Genomic DNA, 25,465 nt, shown 5'->3' on the forward strand with positions numbered 1-25,465 from the left:
GCCAGAGATTTAAAAAAAGACACTGCATGGGTCACAACATGGAAGTAGGATATGATTGGTGGAAAGATGACAAATGAAACATTTCTGTAACAGCAGAACTATGGAAACTCATGGAGCTAGTTACACAGAAGAAGAATGTATACAACATGTTCCCAGATAGGGATACAGAATTTTCAAGTCCCTTAAAATTCCCTTTGGGGATAGAGGACTCCGGGTACTTCTGTATGAGTTGAGGATCTTTGGAGGAACCTCATTTTGCTTAAAAATACTCTTCCTCCTCCTCCCACTGCCTTTCAACTTTTCTGGAGACTTTGGCTGTGGATTTTCCTCTTTACTATGTGTAAGAACAGATACAAAAGAATCTCAAAACATTCATAAATATCTACTGTGAAGCTGGTTGAGTTGCAAGACATATTTGTGTTTGTGTTTAGCATACTTGCTCCTCCTCCACAGTTCTTACCTTCTAGTGTTTTAGGTAGTTGGGCATAAAAACCCACTGCTCTTGGCAATCTAGCTTCTAGGAACTCCACCACTTCATCATTGTAATCAGAGACCAAGACTTGCCAAATCCTAAGGATATTTTTTCAATACTTCTCTCACTATACCTCCAGTTAACTTTTTAAAAACTGTTTTACTTTTAAATAATTGGACACATGGATCAATGGGATAGAATAGATGACCCGTTAGACCCACACAGTACAATCAACTGATTTTTGACGAAGGTGCAAAAATCAATTCAATGGAGGAAGGACAGTCTTTTCAACAAATAGAATGGAGCAATAGGACATCCATAAAGAAACAAAACAAATAAACAACAACAAAAAAAATCCCAAACCTCAGCCTAAACCTCTCACTTTGTACAAAAATTACTGAAAAAATGATCATGGATTTTAATGTAAATTGTAAAACTCTTTGAAACTTTTAGAAGAAAACACAGGAGAAATGTGAAACTATAGAAAATTTAGAAGAAAACTGAGGGTTGGGCAAAGAATTCTTAGGTATGACACAAAAAGCACAATCCATAAAAGAAAAAAACCCTGATGGATTATGTTTCATCAGAATTAAAAACTGTTGCTCAGTGAAAGATCCCGTTAAGAAGATGAAAAGAAAAGCTATACACTGGGAGAAAATATTCACAAATCACATATCCAGCAAAAGATTTGTATGTAGGATGTATAAAGAACTCTCAAAATTCAACATTATAAAAACAAACCAATAAGAAAATGGATGTGACATGAATAGACATTTTATAAAGAGGGTATATGGATGGTAAATAAACACAAGAAAGATGTTTAATATCATTGGTGGGAAATGCAAATTAAAATATGATGCATTATCACTATCTACCCATTAGAATGGCTAAAATTAAAAATGCATAGTGACAGTTCTACCTGACTCTTGACTTTCCGACCATTCATTTCCTTTATATTCTCTTATATTTATACTTCTGGTTCTCTGTTATATCTCTGTCATCTTTATGGGTTTCTCTTCCCTGCCTGACTTGAGGCCCACTCTTTTCTTTCCTTTCCTGGATGAGTCTTTCTTTCTGATTTCAACTACCTTCCATATGTTGATGACTCACAGAGATTTTTATGCACAAATACCTTAAATTCAACATGTCAAAAATTGAACTCATTATTTTTCTCCAAAAGACTTCTCTTCCCCCTTATTCTCTATTGTAGTTGTTATCATCATTCAGTCACTCATGCTTAAAACTTCTCTTTTCCCCTCCCCAGTTACCCACGTGCCATACAGTTAGTCCCTAAGTGCTGTGAATACTTCTCCAATCAGTCCTCTTTTTGTCATAGCCTTAGATTACGCCTTCATTTCTTGCCTTGACTGAAATAGTCATCAATAGCTTTCCATAACCTATAAAATTAAAACTTAATATGGCATACAAGGCTTTCTGTAATATGACCACTTCCTATTCTTTAGCCTTTTCTCTCGCCACTCACTGTATCATACTTTATGCTTCACTAACATGGACTTGCTTATTAATCATTGAGGAAATACGGCATTTCTCATCTTGCTCCTTTTGCCTGGCATGTCCGCTCACCATCCATGTTTTCTTTTACCTGGCTGTCTCTAATTCAGCTCAGTCATCAACTCCAGGAAGCCTTTCTCCATTTCTATGAGTTTGGATAGATGGCTTCTTTTTTGCTCCCATTACACCCTGTTCATTTTTATTATTTTACTTAGCCCTTTGTTTTAGGTATTCTGTTCATATTTTTACAGTATGTATAAAAATGGTCTATTTCTTAGTCTTGAGGCTAGGACTTGCTTGTTAATCATTTTTGTATCCATAAAAGTTAAGATGTTGAGCACCAGTAGTGGTGCTCAATAAATGCTTGATGAATAAATAAATATAAACATTTATGTTCAGTATAATATAACAGGTGTTATGATGGAAGTAGGAAGAGATGATAGTGAAGGCGTAAAATAGGAAGTTTTCAAAAAGACTTTTAAAGAACATTATTTCATTCAGAAAAGATGGATATCGTATTTTTATTTTTTATTGGGGACTATTGGGGAACAGTGTATTTCTGCAGAGACCATCAGCTCCAAGTCATTGTCCTTCAATCTGGACTAGCTCAGCTCCAAGTCCAGTCGCTGTTTTTGATCGTAGTTGCAGGGGGCGCAGCCCACCATCCCATGCGGGAATTGAACCGGCAACCTTGTTGTTGAGGGCTTGTGCTCTAACCAACTGAGCCGACCGGCTGCCCCAAGATGGATATCTTTTTGATAAAGGAAGAATATATACTTCAATTCTAAGGGTCAAATGTATGTGTATATATATTTCTAATTGAGATATAATTAACGTATAACAAATATACTTTTAGGAGGTGAAAGAGTTAAAACACAAAAAAGTATAAGTTAAGGACACATAATTAGAATAATGAATTTTAAACATCCTGTTACTATACAGTCATATAATTTTATTCATGCTTAGTTTTTTTATATAATTATTTCAAAGCTTGATACTGACCTGCTTTATAGAACTGCTATAGATTTGGGGATTGAGAAAATATCTTCCTTGTCTGTAATTAATTCATTTATTCATGAGATACTTCATAAATGTTTACTTTGTACTTGGTCCTGTGTTGGATGCTAAAGATTGATGAACAAGATGGACATAGTTTTTGTGCAATGGAGCTTATATTCTAATGGGGAAAAAGTAGTAATCAAGTAAACAAATAAACCAAATAATTGTGATAAGTACTGTGAAGGAAATACAGGGTGATATGTTAGTGACTGGTGAGGGAGTGGGGGGCCATAGAAAGCAGGTGGTCAGAGAAGGCATCGCTTAGGTGGTGCCATTTTGGAGACCTGAATGGCAGAAAGGAGCCAACCATGGGACGATCTGGAGTTGAGAATTTCCCAACAGAAGGAATAGCTAAGTTTAAAATCCCTGAAGGAGAAAACAATTTGGTATATTCCAGAAACTGAAAGAAGGCCAACTTGACTGAGCTTGTGGGAGGAAGTATAAAGCAAACTTGAAGAAAGCGTTGGGGCCAGATCACCAGGGCCTGTAGCTATAGTAAGGAGTTCAAATTGTATTCAAAGTGCAGTGAGAAGTCATTGGAGAATTCTACTCACGGGAATAATATAATTTGATTTACATTTTAATGATAAAAAGCCACTTGACAATGATGTGAGAAAACTCCTTTGACATTTTAGGGAAGGGATTATGGCCAAGGTAAGAATAAACAACAGGAAGAACCAGTTAGTTATAGAAGCAACAATTTAGATGAGAAATGATTGTAGTTTAGAATAGAGTGATAGAAATAGAGCTATAAGGAATTGATAGATTCAGGATGTATTTTAGATGTTGAAATGATAGGACTTGCTGATAGATTAGATACGGAGGGTGAGGTAAAGGGGAAACAAGGATGACTTTTACGGTTTTTGCCTGATTTTACAGGGTAATTGATGATGTTTATGGAAATGGCTAAGACTAAAGAAGGAACAGATTTGGAGCTGGGGAGATCAAGAGGTCTTGCTTAGCTATGCTGGAGAGTTCAGAAAGAGCTCAGTTCTAGAGATACAGACTTAGGACTCTTCAACATATATAGGGGACATTTATAGTCACAGGACGAGGTGAGATCACCTTGGGAGAGAGGGAAGCTCAGGAGTGGGGAGGGCATCAGGTTCATTATTAGACAGAAGTCAGTCCATTGATACAGTGAGGGATTGGGGACCATCAGAAAAGATGTTTTAGGCTCATCCTGTACTTTCTCTGTTCTAACCCTGGAATCAGTCATTTCTCCAAGAATTCCTGGCTCTCTTTAGTAGAGAATGGTATTTAGAAACCATGATTTGCATGTCAGGTGTTTTCCTTGACATTGGATGTAATTGCTTCTTAACTCAGTAGAAAGAACTAGGAAATTGTGTCTATCTATCCACCCATCTTTCTATCATTTATCTATCTTAAAAATGATACTGATGCCTCCTATTCCAGTCCAACATCACAGGGTTAATTCTAGTCTTCCCTTTTTCTGTATTTGTAGCTCCCTGCTCTGACAGCGAGAAACCTGGCTTTTATAAACCACAATTATTTACTTATTTTGTTAAATCCTAAAATACACGTAAACAGTTGTAAAATTGCTGATTCACAACACTGTGAAAAACAAACCTATCCACTATAGTTCAATATCTTTCTATAAGTTTTTGTACTTACTTTGAAGGTATGTAGCAAAATACTGTGTTCAAAAGTTACAGTTAGGTTCATTTCTTTCTGTTTGTTTTTAATTTTGAGTTTCTTCCGCCACCCCAATTCTTACTGATTTTCTTTTATTTTTGGGCATGTGAAACAATAGCATGGTTTAAAAGTCAAAACTATAACAAAACATGTACTCCCGTCCCTTCTACCTGTTCCCCCCCAACCCCCCCGTACTTTCTACCCATTCCAACCCATTCCCTTTATATAAACAATCTCATTAATTTCTGGTTTATTTTAACTGTGTTAATTTTTCATAAAGGAACCTATATGTTTTATTTCCCTTTTATCTTACACAAAATGCATCATACCATAAATATTCTTTTGCGTTTTGTTTATCCTAGAAACCGCTCCATATCACAGAGGTCTTCTTCATTCTTTTTTCTCCAGCTTTGTTGAGATGTAATTGATAAACGACATTAAGTTTAAAGTGCACAAAGTATTGATTTCATTTCCTCATTGTTTTCTTATTGCTGCACAGAACACCAGTGTGTGGATGTATAATAATTTATTCAGCCGCACTCAAATGCTTCCCATATTTTGCTGCAATGAATAACCTTGTATATGTGTGTTTTCATATTGTTGGCAGTGTGTTTTCAATTTCAAAAAGTGGGACTTCTGGGTCAATGTGTAGTTTGTTAGATTTGCAAAATTTCTCTCTTTGAGAGCTGTGCCAGTTTGCCTTCCTACTCACAGGTTTTGAGAGTAGTTGCTTCCCCATAGTATCACCACAGAATGTGGGTGTCATAATTTTATTTTTTGTCAGGTGAAAAATGGTATTGCAGGGTACTTTAAATTTGCTTACTCTAATTATAAGAGAGATTAAAAATCTTTTCATATATTGAAGGGCCATTTTAATAATATTTTTATTGTGAAATGCTGGTTCATATCTTTTGCCTATTTTCCTGTTGGTTTTTGTTCTTATTTTCCCCTAACTTAAAAAAATTGAAAAATACACATAACATAAAATTTATCATTTTAAACATTTTAAAGTGTACAGTTTAGTGGTGTTATGTATTTGCACATTGTTGTGCAACCAATCTCCAGAACTTCTTCATCTTGTAAAACTGAATCTTAAACTCATTAAACCTCCCTTTCCCCTCTCCCTCAGTCCCAGGCAACTACCATGCTATTTTCTGTTTCTATGAATTTGATCACTCTAGATACTTGATATAAATGGAATCATATACTATCATGTAGCGTAATGTACTCAAGTTTCATCCATCCCCTAAATTTTTAAACATTCTTTACACTTTATTTGAGATATATGTTGCAAATATTTTCACCCAGGTTGTCAGTTGTCTTTTGACCTTTATGTTATGACTTTTGCCATGCAAACATTTTTATTTTGATGTAGTCAGAATTTGTCAATCATTTTTTCTATTTGTACATAGAATTTGAAACATAGAAAGTTTTTACAGACACTCAAGTTATAGAAGAAGTAATTTTTTTCTAGTCTTTGATAGTTTCATTGTTTAACTTACATTCCTGAATTATTTGAAGTTTATTCTTATGTATAGTGGAAGGTATTGATTAAATTTTTCTTTTTCCAAATGTCTAATGAGTTGTCCCAGAACTATTCATTAAAACTTTCATCTTTGGGCCGGCCCGGTGGCTCAGGCGGTTAGAGCTCCATGCTCCTAACTCCGAAGGCTGCCCGTTCGATTCCCACATGGGCCAGTGGGCTCTCAACCACAAGGTTGCCAGTTCAATTCCTCGAGTCCTGCAAGGGATGGTGGGCTCCGTCCCCTGCAACTAAGATTGAACACGGCACCTTGAGCTGAGCTGCCTCCCAGATGGCTCAGTTGGTTGGAGTACATCCTCTCAACCACAAGGTTGCCGGTTTGACTCCCGCAAGGGATGGTGGCCTGTGCCCCCTGCAACTAGCAATGGCAACTGGACCTGGAGCTGAGCTGCACCCTCCACAACTAAGACTGAAAGGACAATAACTTGACTTGTAGAAAAGTCCTGTCTGTACACACTGTTCCCCAATAAAGTCCTGTTCCCCTTTCCCAATAAAATCTTTAAAAAAACAAACAAACAAAAAACCCCCTTCGTCTTTGCTTTAGTGATTTGAGATGCCACATTTGTCAAGTACATATACATTTTCCTGTGTATTGGATCTATTCTGGACTTTCCATTTTTTTCTACTGATCTGTTTATTCATGCACTCAAACCACACTGTTCTAATTAGGGAAGCTTTATAATATATATATTGTTTTTACATAATTTTTTTTCTTTATTGGGGAATATTGGGAAAAAGTGTTTCTCCAGGGCCCATCAGCTCCAAGTCGTTGTCCTCCAATCTAGTTGTGGAGGGCGCTGCTCAGCTCCAAGTAAAGTCACTGTTTTCAATCTTAGTTGCAGAGGGCACAGCCCACCAACCTATGCAGGAATCAAACCGGCAACCTTGTTATTGAGAGCTCGTGCTCTAACCAACTGAGCCATCCGGCTGCCCTTATAGTATATTTTAATGTCTTCTAGGGCTGGTCCTCCGTTTTAGATTTTCTTTCTCAGGGATTTCTTGGCTATTCTCACATGTTTATTTTTCCACATGAACTTTATGCTCAACTTGTCTAGATCCATAAAAACATATATAGATGTTTTTATTAGCATTGCATTAAATTGATTTTGGTACAAACTGAAATTTTCATGATGTAAAAATGTCTTTACCAAGATCAAGTATTATCTTTTCCATTTGTTCATGTTTATTTTTTTGGACTACTCATTGTTATAGGAGAATTTATGAAATTATATTGAATTGCTTTGTACCAGAATATAATCTCCAAGAGAACAGGGCTCTTTGTCTGTTTTTTGTCCAAATGTCCTCAGCATTTGGAACAATATCTGAATATATAGTGAATTAATGAATATTATTGAATGAAGGAAGTTAGAAAAAGGATCTTTGTTTTGCCTTGAGAAAGTGAAAAGTATACGAAGAGCATTAATTAGGTGGGAACTCATAAATAAACAATAATATAACATGGTATTTTTGTAGATAGTACTTTTGGGTAAAATGTTTTTATTATGAAAATATGTTATTTTGCAGGGTATTTTTATTTTGAAAAAATGTCCTGAGAAGACAGAGCTCAGGAGTTACATTGAAATATACACCATTTTAGAACATTTAATTTTTTCTTATTACATTCTCAGTTCAACTATATTTACATGAAGCGATGTGTAGAAAGTAGTCCTATAGTACCTATTCAGCAGGAATGGCTGGATCATATGTTAATGTTGATACCCGAGCATTTAAAGGAAGGGAAAGAAAGAGAAGAACTTGTTGAAAGTCTCATAAATGAGGTGTCAAGTGACTTTGAAAAAAGCATGAGGAGATATATGGGTAAGTAGCATATAACACATGCCAAGCTTCTTTTACCTCTGCCCTCCTAATCAAAGGTAGAAATACGAATAATGAATGTTATATATTTAGTTATATGTATTTCTAGGATATTGTTTTTATTTAAAGTGTTTATTTTGAGCCTATAATCTAGTCAAAATATTTGTAATTCAAGGCATTTTTTGTAAATTTTTATATGCCTATTAGCTAAATAGCTTTTTGATTTTTCCCTTTGTCTTTATGGTTTTTGCTATACTGTTTACTGGATTGTAAGCTAAATTAATGGATTTGGGAGATTTATTAGGGATTTAATCTTGCAGTTTTTATTGGAATAAATTTTCTTAAGTGGCTATGCCAGTGACCTTTGAGTAGACAGAAAGTGAAAAACTGAGAACTTACTGAAGCTTTATTATGTCTGAATTCACCTCCAAAGTAAAGTCAAAATAGTACCAAGAGCTTGATTTTGTTTTATACTAATTTTAATGCTTAGTAAACTATATCATCCAATATCAAAAGTTAGAAACTTGGACTTGAGTAGGTCTTGCAAGGATTTTCATGTATTAATATGTTAATGTATTTTAGTGAAGAGTGTTCTCATGAAACCTCCAGTTAAATGGCTTGAAGATGAAGGAGGCCCTTTGCCTGAATCTCCTGTGTGAGTACATTATTTTAAAAATAGTACTGCACCTAGGGTTTGATAACAGATTGAAAATAAACTGATCTTACATTTAAGTCTAAATGTGAAATGCAAAGGTATTTTGAACACACCTGAAAAAAATAGTACTACATTTCCCCCCCGATACCCTCTATACTGTACCCGTCTGGTTGTCGCTTACACAATTAGGGGAACCTATATGGATGTATAGCTCAACGTGGCCTTAAGTAAGCTTTGGTGTATGCCAGATAGATTTCTCCATCCTTCCTCCTGTATCCTAAGAACTGTGTTCGTTTATCTCTACCCAAGGTACCTCAGCCGGAGCACAGTGGATGTTAGCAGAGCCCTTCCTTACCCACAAATGATCTCTATTCTCTGTATGATGCTTACCAGAGGGGAAGGGTGTGAAGGGAGGATGAAGAGGGTAAAAGGGGTCAAATACGTATATGGGGACAGAAGGAGATTAGGTTTAGGGTGGTGAGCCGATAATGGAATATGCAGATGTTGTGTTACAAAGTTGTACATCTGAAACTTCGTATATTATTAACCAATGTTACTCCAATAAATTTAATTTAAAAAGATTTTCTTAAATGATCCCTGTTCTTTCTGAAGATAATGAATGCACTTTCATGATCTTGATGTATTTTTATTACCTACATATCTCATAAGGATCCCATTGTTGATCATATTTCCCTTTTCTCAATCTCCAGTCTTCTCACTTTAATACTAATTTTGTGTCATAAATATTATTTCCTAAAATTTAGAGTATATTGTTTGAATCCTGTTTGATATGGTGTATTGCTTTTCCAGCGGCCTGGATTATTCTAACCCTTGGCATTCTAGCTATCTGCAGACAAGAAGTAAAATATTGGCTAATTTGCACATTGTTCACCCAATTATGAACATGTTACTGAACATTGGTTATACGACATTTTCTAATACAGTTTTGCTGGACCTAACAGGAATTAGGTAAAATCCATAGTTATTAATTAATATTTAAAATTTGAATGTCTCCTGTTTGAGTCTTTATACTTTGACTATATAATTTTTAAAACCGATTGATAAATCTTCAGAACTTTTCTTTAGATTAAAAACATTTTTAAATTTCTCTTATTTGTTTCAACAATTGTGTACCAAGACCAATATTTGCTTTAAAGTCATTTTCATTTTTCTCATAAATAGAGCTAAAGGCCCAATGGATTGTGAATCACTGAAAAACGATCTATCAATACAAATTAGAAAGGCAGAAGAGAAAATAATGAACACATGGTATCCAAAGGTTATAAATCTTTTTATCAAGAAAGAAGCACTAGAAGGTATTAAACATGAAAAACTGGATGCATTTTATAATTGTGTTTCCACACTTATGTCAAATCAGGTAAATGTGTTTTATATATTTTAAATGATAATGTTACTAAAATTAGTTTAGTGTTTTAAATAAAATTCTATTTAGGCATAGTGCTAAGTAATTATTTTGCAATAAATTATGAAAAACATTTTTACTGTAATTTTATTTAAATAAATTTAGCAGGAAAATGCTTCATTTCTGAAGCAATCTAAAATGAGAGTAAAAAATCTAGAAGTATGTGTCAATATTATGAGTGATTACTGGGCTCATACTTAAAGGCTATAAGCTAATTATCTATAGCTTTATTGGAGTATATTAACAAAAGGACTATCCTAGTAAACATAGTTTTGAACTTATGAAATTCCAAGTTGATTCTTATTTTGTTCTCAGTAAAATCTTGGTTCCAAATGTCATAGCTCATTTTTAAATTTCAAACAAACAAAATATTAATTTTATGAAAATGATGCAAATTTTCATTATTATAGAAATATAATTCTAGAAAAATAGTTTTTAATAAAAACTTTCCGTTGTGGTAAAGATCTCCAAACCTTCCATGAATTTTGCAATTCTATTTAGACATAGTGCTAAGTAATTACAAATTTTTGTTAAATTGTTAACAAAAATTTAACAATTTTACAATTGCTAAAAGGATAATATGTAGATTATATATATTTAATGTATAGTATGTAACACTGTAACTAATATACATGATTTTCTTTCTGTCTTTATCTCCTTAAGAGAACTATGATTACTTGATAAGAAATAAAGAGATGAGGAATATTTTGAAGAGCATTTAGAACTATGTTTGTCTACGTGGTTACATTTCCAATAGTTGGTTCATTATAAGAATGCCTTATTTATACATTGGTAACTTATTATGCATATTTGTAAGTTCTGGTGGCTTCACTCTCACTTAATGGTGTGCTGGAAATCTGGTGCTCCAGAAAAAAAAAAAGAATATTAACAACCCTGATTTGTAGTGTTTACCAGTTTCCATGGTGTAAATATTCCCACTATGGTGATTTTCAAGCATCCAAGGGTTTAGTAACTTGTTCACAAAATTTTTGAGTATTCAACAGTTGGCTCTTGTAACACAATAAAAGCTAGCTCTAACATACCATTGTCCCTCACCCCATGTGCATGTCACCCCGTGACACACTCACCCTCAGGTGTCAGGCCTCCCCTCCCCTCAGTCTTTACCATGTTATTTTTTCTCCTGGAATGTTTATGTACCAGGGACAAAATTACTGAAGAATGTGGAAGATTCTGAATTGCTATTTTAAGATTGTTGATATTCTATAAAACAAAGTTTGCAATATTGTTCTATTTATTGTTTTAGACTACATTTATTAAGAACATTGTGCTGAAGATAATTTTCAAGACTAAATGGATTGATAGAATTACTTAATTATAGGCAATAAATTCACAGATTTTAGTTAAAGGTTGAATTTGTACTTTCTAAAGATATAATGTAATTTATGATATCATGCAGCTAAAGGATCTCTTAAAGAGAACTGTAGAAGGATTTGTTAAACTCTTTGACCAAGAAGATCAACAAGGGCTGCCAATATTTAAGATGGAATTGACATTAGATGAAGAGAAAATGGAGTTTTATCCTACCTTTCAAGATTTGGAAGATGTTGTTTTAGGTTTGGTAGAGCGAATAGCTGAAGCGCTACAGGTATTATTTCATCCTTATCCATTGGATTTCTTTATATGGCTCTTTTTCAGAATTTTAAATTGATTTGAAGATCTATAAAGTATTTATGTACATAAAATGTTAAAAATATTTGTTTCATTTCCATCCTCTAAGTTATTTTACATTAAAAAGTGCTTTCTTTTTGAGAAAGTCTCCTGGCTGAAGATGACGTCTTCCTTTTAGAAGTTTTACTGTAGTTATGATATTTTTGTGCATGTCTCATCTTCCCTACTGAGTTGGGAGCTTCTTAAAGACGATATCCAAGTTTTGTATATTCTTTCTAGAACTTTCTAGTATAATCATTTTGACATTATAGTTACTCAATAAATGTTTGTTGAATGATAGAAAACTAATCCAATTTAAGTTTTATATTAGATTACAAAGTATACAACTTTAAATCATTATTTTGCATCAAGTTATCTTTTCTTGTCCCACTGAAATCTGAAAAGAATGTTCAAGAATATAGTGTAAGATATACATATAGACCAATTGCAGATATTTATTTTATAAATTGTAATTTTTATTTATGTTAGACTGTCCAAACAGTATCCTCTTGGCTATCAGGAACTCCAACACCTGTAAATCTTGACACAGAACTTCCTGAACACGTGTTACAGTGGGCTCTTAATACGCTGAAAGTGGCAATACATTGTAACTTAGAAGGTGCAAGAAAACATTATGAGGCTTATGGTAAATATGACATATAATATTATACCTTTTTGTAATAAAAGAATGAGATCTTATTTTTACTAGAATTTGGTGAGATATTTCATTGTCTGGGTTGTCATAAAAGAGCAGGGAGAGCCAAAAGTGAACATAGACATGGCTTTTGGCAGAGTCAAGAATCAAACCAAAGAAACTTGAATTCTGTTGTCCAGTCCAAAGGGTGAATATTAACTGGAACAGGGTGATACAGTTAAAAGGCAGAAAGAAGAGATGTTGGAATGAGGAGAATGCTAAATTGAGGGTGAAAGCAATGTAATTTCTAAGAATAGTTTTGAAGAGCCTGCACCTCAATTTTATAGTCTTCTCAAGTGTGTATGGGGTCAGAATAGATAGATGTTATTTGACATTCTCTTAACCGAAACCTCTAACTAACTGGCTTATTTGTACCTCTAAGTTATTTAAAGATCATTACATACCCTATTATCTTTTTTTTTAAACATCTGTGTGTAACCTAGTTTGCTTGTTAAGTCTATATTACTTGATTCTATCTATCTATTCCTATAATATATATTAATACTCTATTCATAATGATATTTATTGAATAAGCTACTCCATTCCATGACCATATTAAAAAAGCACTTGATTTTTTAGAAGCGTATTATTGAGATTTAAATCAGATTATTAATTTTCAGTTGAAAAATATAATTGGCTCTTTGATGGGACTGCAGATGAGTTCATAGAGACTTTTCAGGCAGAAGATCATACTTTTGATGAATACACAGAGGTAAGTGGTAATTGTGTTTTTCATTAATGCCTTTTGAATTTCTTTTTTAAATTATGATGCTTTTATTCTGGACAATAAGTGCTTCAATTAAAGTTAATAAGATTTCTTATTCAAAATATCATTTTAGTAAACTTACAGGTTCCCATCATAATTTCTTTAGTCATTCATTTACTCAACAAAAATTTCTTTATCACATTCAGACACCTAGCAAGATTTTTGTCATACAAAAATCAATAATGTATTAATATTGCTCTCAGGAGCTTATATTTGGCCTGGAAGCCAGACATAGACATAACTATAATATATTGAGATAAGTACTAGAATAGAGAGAGGGACAAAGTGTTGTGGAAGCATAGAAGAGGGAATGTTTTTGGTTTGGGAAATTGGTGAAGGTTTCTTGAAAAGTGAGCTAGGCTTTGAAGTAGCTGTTTATAAGTGGATTTAGAATATAAAATTGGTAATGTACGTTGAAACTATGTGGGAAAAGAGTTTTTACTCGAGTTTGTACTTTGTTTTAAATTTGCATTTTCCTAATGACTGATGATGTTGATCATATTTTAATTTGTTATTTTCCATCTGTTATCTTTTTAAAACTAAGGTGTCTGTCCTAATAATTTACACATTTTAAATTGGGGTTTTCAATTCATATTATTATAGATTTATTTTATTGGGCTATATTATTATAAAAATTCTTATTATTGAGTTTTAAGAGGTCTTTATATATTTCGGATAAAAGACTTTTATCCGAAATATATTTTGCAAGTATTTTCTTGCAGTACGTGCCTTGAGATTTTATTTTTGTAACCATGTCTTTCAAGCTGGGTGGGGCGGGGTCTCAATTCACCAGGGGTGGCAAATGAATGGCATTAGGCCATGGAGACTCAGATGGAGACTCAGATATGGCGGCCACCTACATCTGCCGGCTGGGAAGGGGGAAGGCTTAATGAGAACACAATGGCCTCCACCAGCTTTTCCCTCTGGGAGAAAGCTGCCCCTCCAGCCCTGTCCTGAAGCCAGACAACTCAGTTCCCCACCATATGTCCTTGCCGCCTCTCCAGATGCTGCCCCAGCACTGGCATTCAGAGCCAGTGATACTGTTGGTAAGTCCATATGTGGTCCCTTTAAGAGGAGTGCCTGGGAATGTAACCACCCTCCAGCTCACTCAGTCACAATCTCCGCTGGTTTTTATAACCAGAAATTATGGGGACTTCTTTCCCCAACACTGGAACCCTGGATTGGGTGGGGGCTGGGACCCTTTGCTCCTGGGGGAGGGACTGACACAGGCGAGCTATCCCTCCTGATTTTTAATGGTCACACGCTGGTGTGGGACACAGCGGTTGTCTCTCTGCCCCTCCTACCAGTCTCAAGGAGGCTTCTTCTACATGTCCTCAGTTGTAGGGCTTCAGTTCAGCAAGATTTCAGGTGATTCTCAATGATAGTTGTTTTGCAGTTTAGTTGTAATTTTGATGTGGTCATGAGAGAAGGTAAGCACAGAATTTACTGTGCCATCTTGACTGGAACCCTACTTTCTAAATATTTTAAAATATGGAGGTATTATAAGTGGAATGGCTTTCTTGACTTCATTTTTGGATTGTTCATTGTTAATATCTAGAAATACAATTTATCTCTGTATATTGATCTTATATCTTGCAACCTTGCTGAACTTGTATAATTTTCAGTTTTATGTGTATATGTGTACATATTGCTTAGTATTTTCTATACACAATATAATATTATTTATAAATGGAGATTCTCTTCTTCCTTTTCAATATGGATGTCTTTTATATATTTATCTTGCCTAATATCCCTGGCTAGTACAATGTTGAGTAGAAGTGGTGAGAGTGGATATCTTTATCTTGCTCTAGATCTTAGACGGAAAGCATTAGTTTTGTAAATCACTAAGTATAATGTTAGTTGCAGATTTTTTTCATAGGTATTCCTTATCAAGTTGAAGACATTATCTTCTCTTCCTAGTTTGTGTTATTACCATGAAAGAATGTTGAATTTTACTAAATGCTTCATCTGCATCTATTGAGATGATTATATACTTTACTAATATGCATACTTTTACCTTATTTCATTTTTATGTGTTTATAAAACTATTATGAATTCATAAATGCATTATTGCTGTCACAAAACCAGATATGGTATAGTTTCTTTAATTTACATTTTACCGTACATTTCAATATAATGTTGTGCAGAAAATAGCCACAGTAAATGTGTGAGCTAACAGCTAAATTTTTTGTGGTCTTGGCTATAACTTGTACTATCTATAACCCCTAAATGTCTAGGCCGAGCATGTGTTTCATTGGGTTTTACTGTGATTCTTCCCTTAGGTCTAGTATTTTCTGTGAAATTTTCTAGACTATTATAATTTCTGGATGGTTTCTGTAACTGTTTAAAAATTTACTTTTAGGCATAGTTAATCCAGTCCTGGAGTTTTTTTGTCAGTTGTTTATATACTGTAATTGTGGTCAGTATACCTATTTGGGGGAAATAAAAAAATTAGGAACTGTTACATGTATGTAGATGAAATGATATCATTCTTGGGATTTGTGTAAAAATAAAATAGGACAGGAGAGAGGCTAGGGGTATAGAGAAAAAAGATTGGCCATGATTTTGTAAGTGTTGAAGCTGGATGGATGATGGGTACATTTTGCCAATTTTTATATGTTTAAAATACTCAACTAAAAAGTGTAATATATTGTGAAATATATTATATAAAATAGAAAAGCATGTAAAGCATATGGTGCAGACTTATAGGTAATTATAACCTAGCAGCTACCTAGATTAATAATTGGAACTTTGCAGCACTCCAGAAGCCACCCACCTGCCTTTCCCCAATGATAACCTTCTCCCTTATTTATTGTTAATTATTATCCTAATATTTCTTGCTATTCTTTATAGTTTTACCACCGATGTATGCATCCTTAGATAATATAGTTTAGTTTTATCCATAAGTTTATATGAGAGATATCATATGTATTCTTTTTTCTCTCTCATGATTGTAAAATTCCTCCATATTTTGCATATAATCAATTTATCACAGCATAACATTCCCTGTATTAATATGCCATCCTGTGTACTGCAAGTGGACATTTGTATTGTTTCCGGTGTGCCATATTTTTTTTGATCCAGCCCATTTTCTTTTCTATATCTGTTAATTACATCGCAGAAAAACTGGACGATGGTACTTGAGAGTAGAAAAACATCTATCCTCCCTTTTCTAGTGCCATAAGTTCTATCTACTCTCTATTTGGTATATTTGCTACCAAGAACCAAGCAGGCTCTCAGTGTAGTCTTAGAATTCATTGATTAATATCCTCTGCTCCCTTAAACATTGAAAACTGGAGACTATGGAAAAATAGAGTAGTCTTGAGAGAGAGGGAAGAAAAGGGAAAGTCTCCTTAAGGAGAAATAAAAGAAATGGGCCTTTTGATGGAGAGTGGAGATGGGGTAAGAGGGTAGAGAGGCAACCCTAAAGATGTATTGTGAAATTAAGTCAAAGTTGCCCTAAGTTGGTAGCTATATTTCACTTTCACAAAATGAAGTGTAACTTGTGTGGTTTATTACTTTGTTTAATTTTAATCAATCATCCCAGTGTCTGGGTATTAAGAAGTTGTATACATTTCAATATTTTAGATCTTTGGTAGTGGCAGAACACAATATTTCTTTCCTGGATTATTGTGACCAAAACCAAAAACCTCCTTATATTTCTTTTTCTGAAGATTCAATTAGAACCTTCAGTGAGGCATTAGTAATGACACAAGCAAGTATTTGTCAGCTACGCAAATTGCCACATGATATAGATTTGTTTCTAAACAGAGATGAGTTGACTTTGGGGATAGGTTTTTTTTTTTTAGTTACTGAGAGAAATTTCACCTTCTGGAATGTACAGATATTGATGCTGTAATGGCACTGTATTAGATACTTACTGGTAGATTGAAAAATTCCTTAGTGATAGGAGAGATGAAACAAAGATTTATGCAAAAAAGGGAAAAATTTTAGTCACTTAGCAAAAGAAATGAGTTCGCATTTATATTATATAATTAAGAATTTCACCGTAATACAGTACTATAAAATCAGTGATGAATTTAAAAATTCTAAACTTTTTTTTTAGGTTATAGGAAAATTTTTAAGTCTTGCCTCAGAAATCATGCTTTTGCCTCAGTGGGTTCATTACCCTATGGTGCATTTGGATTGTGAAGATTTGAAGACAGGCCTAACAAACAAAGCAAGAGCCTTTGCAAACATATTATTAAATGATATAGCTTCAAAACATAGAAAAGAAAATGAATGGTAAGTACAATTAGTTGCTAAACTTAGAATTATAGAGCTAAAGAAATATTTTGCTAATAACTTGTTTAAAAACAAAAGACTAAAATATAAATAAATACTTACAACTTTTTCTCCATAACTGCCTTCTGAGGAGGTTCCTTTGTAATTCTGTTGGTGTGGTTTCTATTTTGTTTAATATTGTTTGAAACTAGTTTTGAGGCAACCCAGGATTTAAAAAAAGAAGAAGAAATTGAAATAAACTAGTGTTTGGATACAGGTTGCAAGAAAATGGAAAGACTTACAGAATTTCATTAATATTGGGAATATCTGCAATCATTTCTGACCCCTATATTTACGTGTTGTGTCACCTGGCTTATCTTTCTCGTCTGTAAAATGGAGACAGTAATGCTTTGCAGGGTGGCTATAAAATTGAATAAACCTGTGGTCTGCTATGTTAGCTGAATGTGTTTTGCCAATGTATTTTACTTGTCTCACACTGCATTTTATTTTGTTAAACAAATTTTCAATATGCTATCAAAATTTCAACATTAGGAGATTACACGCACACGCACACACACACGCACCCTTCCCGCACCCCCCCAACCAATCTCTTACTTTTCTTGAAAAAGTGGGAAGACCCTGCCTTTCTGGGCTGGGCCTGCCGTGGACCGGAGTTGAAAAGCCGTTTCCCTTTTTGACAAGGAATGTGCCCTCTGGTGTGTTTACCCAGTGCTTAAGCAACTCATCATTCAACTCATCTGACTTATTTGTTACCTGTCTGGCCAAAGGAATCTTAATTTGTAACTTTTGTGAAGATTAATACTAATATATATATTCATATAAAGCACCCTAACAGTGCCTGAACATGGTGCTCAATAAATGTTAGCTATAAAATAATAAATAAATAAAAAATATTAGTTATTGTGTTTATTTTTCCAGAAGCAATGTAAGAAAATTAAGTGCTTTGGAATCAAAAAGACCTGTATTTGAATCCTGGCTCTTCCATGAACTAGTTTCATAACTCTAGGCAAATTACTGTCACGGAGCCTCAGTTTTCTGCTGTGCCAGCTATGAAAAAAATACCCTCCTTGAAGAACTAATGTTAGGATCACAGATAATATTTGTAATGCATCTAGCACCATGCTTTGCATAGAATAGGCACCCAATATAGGGACCTATCACATCAGTAGTTTTAAATGAATAAAAAATATGACTGTCAGAAGTCAAGTATTTATCAGACACACTTTGTACAAAATTATACTGCACAAAAGATATCAAAGATGGTAAAGTATTAGATTATCCATTTCTAACAATCCTGTTGAGTAATGACAATGCCATAGTTATTCTAAAAATGATTTGATTAATATCACTTTTTTTGGTATTTATTTTTTATATCTGTGACTTTTCTGAAAAGTTCTATTCCAACAAAATGATTGTATCTTGTTATAAACCCATGACATAAGAGCAGCTGTAAAGTTTCCTCTACCTAGTGCATTAATTCCTTCCTATTTAAATTCCCTATTTGATATAAGTAACATGAAAAGGAGGAAATGTGTGCCACTAAGTACAATTTATTAAATAAGTTAATAATCTTTAAAGAGCAATTTGCTTACTTCGCAGTTCGGTTTAATCTGCTTGAGCTGCCATGTTCTCATTTTGTTTGCCTCCTTTTCTTTTGTTGCAGTCTTTCCCCAAGGCACTCGGATTCTTCTCTAGCAGAAGAAAGCACCCCCAGTAGGATCATACGTCTTTTTCACATTATCCATGTTAATACATACTCCTAAATTTTTGATAATCAAGAATTAGCTATCAAGCCTTATGTGATCTCAATCCTGCTTACCTCTCCAACTTCATTTTATGTCCTCTACTTGACATTCATGCTGGCCTGCTTGCCGTTCCTAAAATATGCCAAGCTTATTGCTACCTCAGGCTTTTGTCCTTGCTATTTTTTTGTTCTTGGAAGTTTTTTTCCTGATATTTGTATGACTTACTGTTTTCTTTTCTTACCTTGAATATCACCTCCCTAAAGAAGCCTTCCTTGGCCATTCTATATAAAATGGCCCTTTCTCTACACTCCATCATCCTTTATCGCTTTACCTTGCTTTATTTTTCTTCATAGCATTTTTTACTACTTCACATTGTGTGATGTATTTATGTGCTTTTGTTTCTCAGCTTGAATGTAAGCTTTATAAGGGAAGGGACTTGATCTGTTTGCTGCTGTATAACCATTGCTTAGAACTTTGCTTAGCATATTGTAGATACTCAATTACTTATTAAATGAATGAATGACAAGGTTTAATTACCACACAATAGAAATAAAATACCTACATGAACTAAATTTATTTTTAAAACCACTTACCTCGTTTATACTTTGTTTTTGCACGAGGTTTTTCTGATATCGGCATGACAATACAGATATTGCAAAGCACAGGGAATAAGTTCTATGGAATGTATATTTAGTTGAAGGATGGCTATAGGATATTTATACTTACATATATAAGATACTCTAAGAGAATTGTAGATTTTAAAAAATGTGTACAGAGGTTTGATCTTTTTACCTGCTATACTGCCATTATTCACAAGAGGCACTAATAATAATAACTAATGATTATACTAACAATTATAGTTACCAGTAAATGATAGTGTGCTGTGCTATGTATTTGCCTCTTTTACATTCATTTACAGCAATCTGTAACATTACATTACATTACAACAATCTGCCAAGATGAATGTTAGTAATTTCACTTTACAGGTGTGGAAACTAAACTCAGAGATTTGCTTAAGTTCACGAAGCTAGTAACAGCTGAGGCAGGACTTGGATTTAGGGCTACCTGATCCAGTGTCTATTCCATTTTACACTGCTTATTTGGGTATTTCAGAGAGTTGAAGAGATCAGTAAAAAAATATATATATACCATAATTTTTACATGAAAATATTGCCTTAATTTTATAGATGTATGATATATGCTGAGTTATATCAGATGTTATGCTTAAATATTTTAATATATCTTAGTGAATTAACCAATTATTTTTAGGATATCAAGTTCCTATTTTAATCATAATAACACACACTTACTGAGTATGGTACAGCATTAATTACCATAACGATAGTAAAGCAAAGTATTATGTCAGTATTTGCAGTGAATTTGAAGCAATTAAAGAGCATGCATTAAAAGTCCCTGAGACAACAGAAGAGATGATGGATCTGATATCTTATGTGGAAAAAGCCCGGACAATAGGAATTCAAGACTTGGTTTTAAGGATCAAGGTATCTTTTAATTTATGTATTTTAAAAGTTTTTCTATTGTGAAATATGAGAAACATATTAAAAATGTATAAAACATATAGTTAAACAAATAGTTAATAATATAAGCACCTATATTGCCACCACCCAGGTCAAGAAATATGATATTGCCAGCATCCAGAAGTACTCTGCATGTGACATTCTGGTAATAAATTTCTTTAGCTTTTTCTTTTCTGGGAAGCTCTTTATCTCTCTTTCAATTTTAAATGATAGCCAGGCTGGATAAAGCAATCTAGGTTGTAGGCCTTTGTTTTCCATCACTTTGAGTATCTTCTGCCACTCCATCCTGGCCTGCAATGTTTTTGTAGAAAAGTCATTTGATAGTCTTATAGGAGTTCCCTTGTATGTAACCCGCTGTCTTTTTCTTGCTGCTTTTAGGATTCTCTCTTTGTCTTTAACCTTTGCCATTTTAACTATAATGTGTCTTGGTGTGGGCCTGTTTGGGTTTATCCTGGTTGGAACTCTCTGCACTTTCTGGGTTTGTATGTCGGTTTTCTTCACCAGGTTAGGAAAGTTTTCGGACATTATTACTTCAAATATGTTCTCGATCCCTTGCTCCCTCTCTTCACCTTCTGGTATTCCTATGATGCGCATGTTGTTGCGTCTGGTGTTATTCCAGAGGTCTCTTAAACCATCTTTATTGTTTTAAATTCTTTTTTCTTTTTGTTCCGTTTGGGTGATCTCTACTAACTTGTCTTCTAAGTCGCTGACTCGATGATCCTCTGCCTCATTTAACTTGATGGTATTTCCTTCAAATGTGTTCTTTATTTCAGTTACCATATTCTTTAGTTCTAACTGGTTGTTCGTTATGATTTCTACATACTTCTTTATGTCGTCTCTAAGCTCCTTAAACATTCTTATCATCAGTATTCTGAACTCTGTCTCTGATACGTTGGTTACCTCTATTTCATTTGGTTCCACTTCTGGAGGTTTCTTCTGTTCTTTTATTTGGGACATGTTTCTTTGTTTCCCCATTCCGGCTGACTCTCTGTGTTTGCTTCAATGTATTAGGTAGATCCCCTAGGGTTCTTGGTTTTTGCTGGGTGATCTTATGTAGTATGTGTCCTTTATATTTGACTTGTACCACTTCCCTATTCTCCTGTGCGTATGCTCCAAAGGTGACTCCTGTGTTGTGTATATTGTCCTGTTAAAGCTGAGCTTTAATTGCTTTTGGCTTGTCAGTAGGTGGGATTGACTCCTACGCTGACTAGTTGTGAGACTTGGCTCTGTCCACAGTGGATGATCTGCTGTGTGAGGGTTGACCGCTCAAATGAGGCTTGGCCTCTATGGGCTCTTGTGCCTGTAGACAATTCCCTCTGGGTGTGTCACTTGTCGGTCAAACCCTCTGGTTTGGTCTGGAGTTGGCCTCTGGGTGTGTTAAATCTTGTGCCTCTTGCGCTGGGCTCTGGTGTAAGGCAATTTCAGAACAAAGCAAATCACTAAGCACAACAACAACACCAACAAAGAAAAAACCAAATACTTTCACATGTAAAAACAACTGATAACCCATACTCAACACAGGCAAAAATATCAAAAATACAAAACCAAACCAAAACAAAAAAAGCAGCACCAGTCTTGGTTTAAGCCCACCAAGTAATCACCAGGTTGTCCTCTGCTGTACCAAAGAGTCCTCTGCATATTGTGCAGGCAGAGCAGGTCACCTGGTGCCCAGAGAGACCCTGGGACTGCAGTTCTAGATGAGTGGGGCTATGGGGTCTGGATGGTAGTTTTTACAAAGTCAGTGCAGTTTCTGCTCTTGGCTGCACATATGCTCACCGAGAAGAACACAGCCAGCCCTGTGCCCAGGTCTCCTGAGTCTTGGTGTGTGTGTGTGTGTGTGTGTGTGTGTGTGTGTGTGTGTATCTGTCTGTCGGGAGATTTCTGAGCTGCTGAAAGCCCAGAGCTGCATCTGCTGCTTCCTGCTGATCCCTGGGAGTGTCTCCGAAGCTGTAATTGCCCTGCCCTAGGCAGGCCAGAAAGGGTGGGGGCTGGGGATGGAGGGGTCCTCTCTCTCCCAGCTCAGCAGTATAACACTCTTCCCAGCCTCTTCCCTGGGTCAGAGCTGCAAGTCCCAGATCCTTCCCAGATCCTGAACGCTGCAGCTCCTCTGTAATCTAACACCACTACTTCTCAATTCAGGGGCCATCTTGAGTCTCTGGAAGGGCAGGGTAGGGTGGGATGGGGTGGGGGGGGTGGGGTGTTAGGATTGGGAGAGTGGGGGGAGGGGCTCAGGTATGGTGTTCACGTCCTTTGTCCGACCTAGGACCCAGCTGGAGGTCTCAGCTGAGGTTACTGCCTCAAATGCTGCTCTCTTTGCAGGAGAGATTAGCTGTGGAGCACAGGGAAAGAGCCCACCTCCTGGCTTTTGTGGTCTGTTCTGTCCTGGGACCCCCTGCGTCTCCGCCGCCACTGCAGATGTGGGCCGAGGCTCCACTCCGCTCTCTTCCCTCTTCCCCTGGCTCCCTTCCCTTTTCCCCTGCTTGCCCAGTTTGCCCACCTTCAAGTAATCCTCCTAGGAGTCTCTTAGCTGTTCTGTGTGATGAGCAGAGTCCTTTGCTGGGTTGTAGACGTTCAGTTTGTGTAAGTTCCGGAGGAGAACTCAAGAAGTCTGTCTCGCTGCCGCCATTTCTATGACGTCACTTGCATGTGACTTTCTGATCAGAACTACTATCTCCTTCTCTCCTCTAGAGGTTCCACTTGGTTTCTACAGTAATCATATATATTTTTTCCTTAAGTTCCACAAACTACATGTGCATCCTTAAATAACATAGATTAAATTTTTTTCTTTTATAGTTTCTCCATGTAGTATTATACATATGCCTTCTCCAGCACAGGACTATATACCTATTCACTATATTGTACTCTAATTTTTTGTTTAAAAATGTGAAAGATAACATATACAAAAATTGCATAAAAATAAATTGTACAATTTAAAATGTTATAAACACCTATTAATTATCACCCAGGGAAAGAAATAGAACCTAACAAATGCCCCAGAAGCCCATCACATTCTGTCTTTTTCTGGTTGTGAACACTATCCTGACTTTTAATCACTTCCTTGCTCTTCTTTATAGTTTTATTATCTAAATATGCATTCCTAATCAATATAGCTAACTTTTGTCTCATTTTGATTATTATGTAAATAGAATCATACTGTTTCTTTTCTTTTGTATCTTGTCAACATTATGTTAATAATATTCCTTAACTTTATTTTCATTGCCGTCTAGTAATCCATATTCTGTAACTATGCAATATTTATTATTTTAATTTTTTATTCTGAAATTTGGGTTGTTTCTATTTTGCTGTTAATAGCAATGCTGCTGGGAACATTTCTGTACATATATCCTGGTGTGTATGTACATGTGTGTCTTCAGGTGTTATAAGATATACTTATTTTCAACCTTACTAGCTAAGGCAAAATTCTTTCTAATTTTATACTCCTATCAGCAGTGTATAACAGTCCTATTATTTTATATCTTTACACATATTTCCTATTGTGAGATATTGAACATTTTGCCATTTGGTTGGATGGTGGTCACTGTATTTTTAATTTACATTTTCCTGTAAACAGGTGAATTTGAACACTTTTCATATGCTTATTGATCATTTAGTGTCTTCTGTGAACTGCCAGTACATGTCTTTTGCCCACTTTTCTTTTCAATCATTATGTCTTTTTCCTGTTTATTTGTAATAGATTTAAAAAAAAAAAAAAACCCATAGCAGGTAAAATATAACAAAAGTTAATATCTTAACCATTTTAAGTATATAATTCAGTGTAATAGGTTTGAATATGTTATTGATAAGTATCCCTTCTTAACCTTGTAATTTCACTTTTTACTGTTGTTTTTGATGAATAGAAGTTACTAATTTTATTTATTTTTAAATAATTTTTAATTTTTCAATTACATTTGACATACAATATTATATTAGTTTCAGGTGTACAACATAGTGATTAAACATTTATATAATTTATGAAGTGATCACCCTGATAAATCTAGTGCCCATCTGACACCATACATAGTTATTACAATATTATTAACTATATTCCCTATTCTGTACTTTATATCCCCATGACTTTTATAACTACCAATTTGTACTTCTTAATCCCTTCCCTCTTTTCACCCATGTCCCCAACATCCCTCCCATTTGTCAACTGTCAAAATGTTCTCTCTGTATCAATGAATTTGTTGCTGTTTTGTTTGTCCATTTATTTTGTTTTTCAGATTCCACATATAAGTGAAATCATGTAGGATTTGTCTTTCTCTGTCTGACTTATTTCACCTAGCATAATACCCTCTAAGTTCATCCATGTTGTTGCAGATGGCAAGATTTCATTCTTTTTTATGACTGCATAATATTCCATATAGTGACTTCCTTCCAAAGAGGACAGTATAGAAAGGGGGAGAAAAAGAGTGGAGAGACCGATAAACACTACTTATTTATATATAAATAAATAATTTCTTTATCCATTCATCTATTGATGGATACTTGGTTGATTCCATATCTTGACTATTGTAAGTTCTTAATTTAAATGCAGTCAAGTAGAACAATCTATTATTTTATAGCTAGTGTCTTGTTTAAGAAAATTTTTCCTACACAGGGTCATTAAGCTTTTTTTTTTTTTTTTTTTTTTTTTTTTGGTATCCTTTCCTAGAAAGCCATTTAGTTTTGCTT

The 25,465-nt window shown here is 34.7% G+C and overlaps 1 protein-coding gene across 1 annotated transcript in view; it reads left to right on the plus strand.

Moving 5' to 3' along the window:
- The window catches only part of DNAH12 (dynein axonemal heavy chain 12), a 175,544-nt gene that overhangs the window by 14,735 nt on the left and 135,344 nt on the right, over window positions 1-25,465 (plus strand). The window contains exons 5-13 of the mRNA XM_081072623.1: window positions 7,871-8,060; window positions 8,640-8,712; window positions 9,523-9,681; window positions 9,895-10,090; window positions 11,553-11,741; window positions 12,293-12,449; window positions 13,118-13,209; window positions 17,330-17,508; window positions 20,620-20,755. Coding sequence (XP_080928749.1) covers window positions 7,871-8,060; window positions 8,640-8,712; window positions 9,523-9,681; window positions 9,895-10,090; window positions 11,553-11,741; window positions 12,293-12,449; window positions 13,118-13,209; window positions 17,330-17,508; window positions 20,620-20,755 — 1,371 coding nt within the window. The remainder of the gene's footprint in view (window positions 1-7,870; window positions 8,061-8,639; window positions 8,713-9,522; window positions 9,682-9,894; window positions 10,091-11,552; window positions 11,742-12,292; window positions 12,450-13,117; window positions 13,210-17,329; window positions 17,509-20,619; window positions 20,756-25,465) is intronic.

The sequence above is a fragment of the Rhinolophus hipposideros genome (assembly GCF_964194185.1).
Source record: "Rhinolophus hipposideros genome assembly, chromosome: 14".
Lineage (NCBI taxonomy): Eukaryota > Metazoa > Chordata > Mammalia > Chiroptera > Rhinolophidae > Rhinolophus > Rhinolophus hipposideros.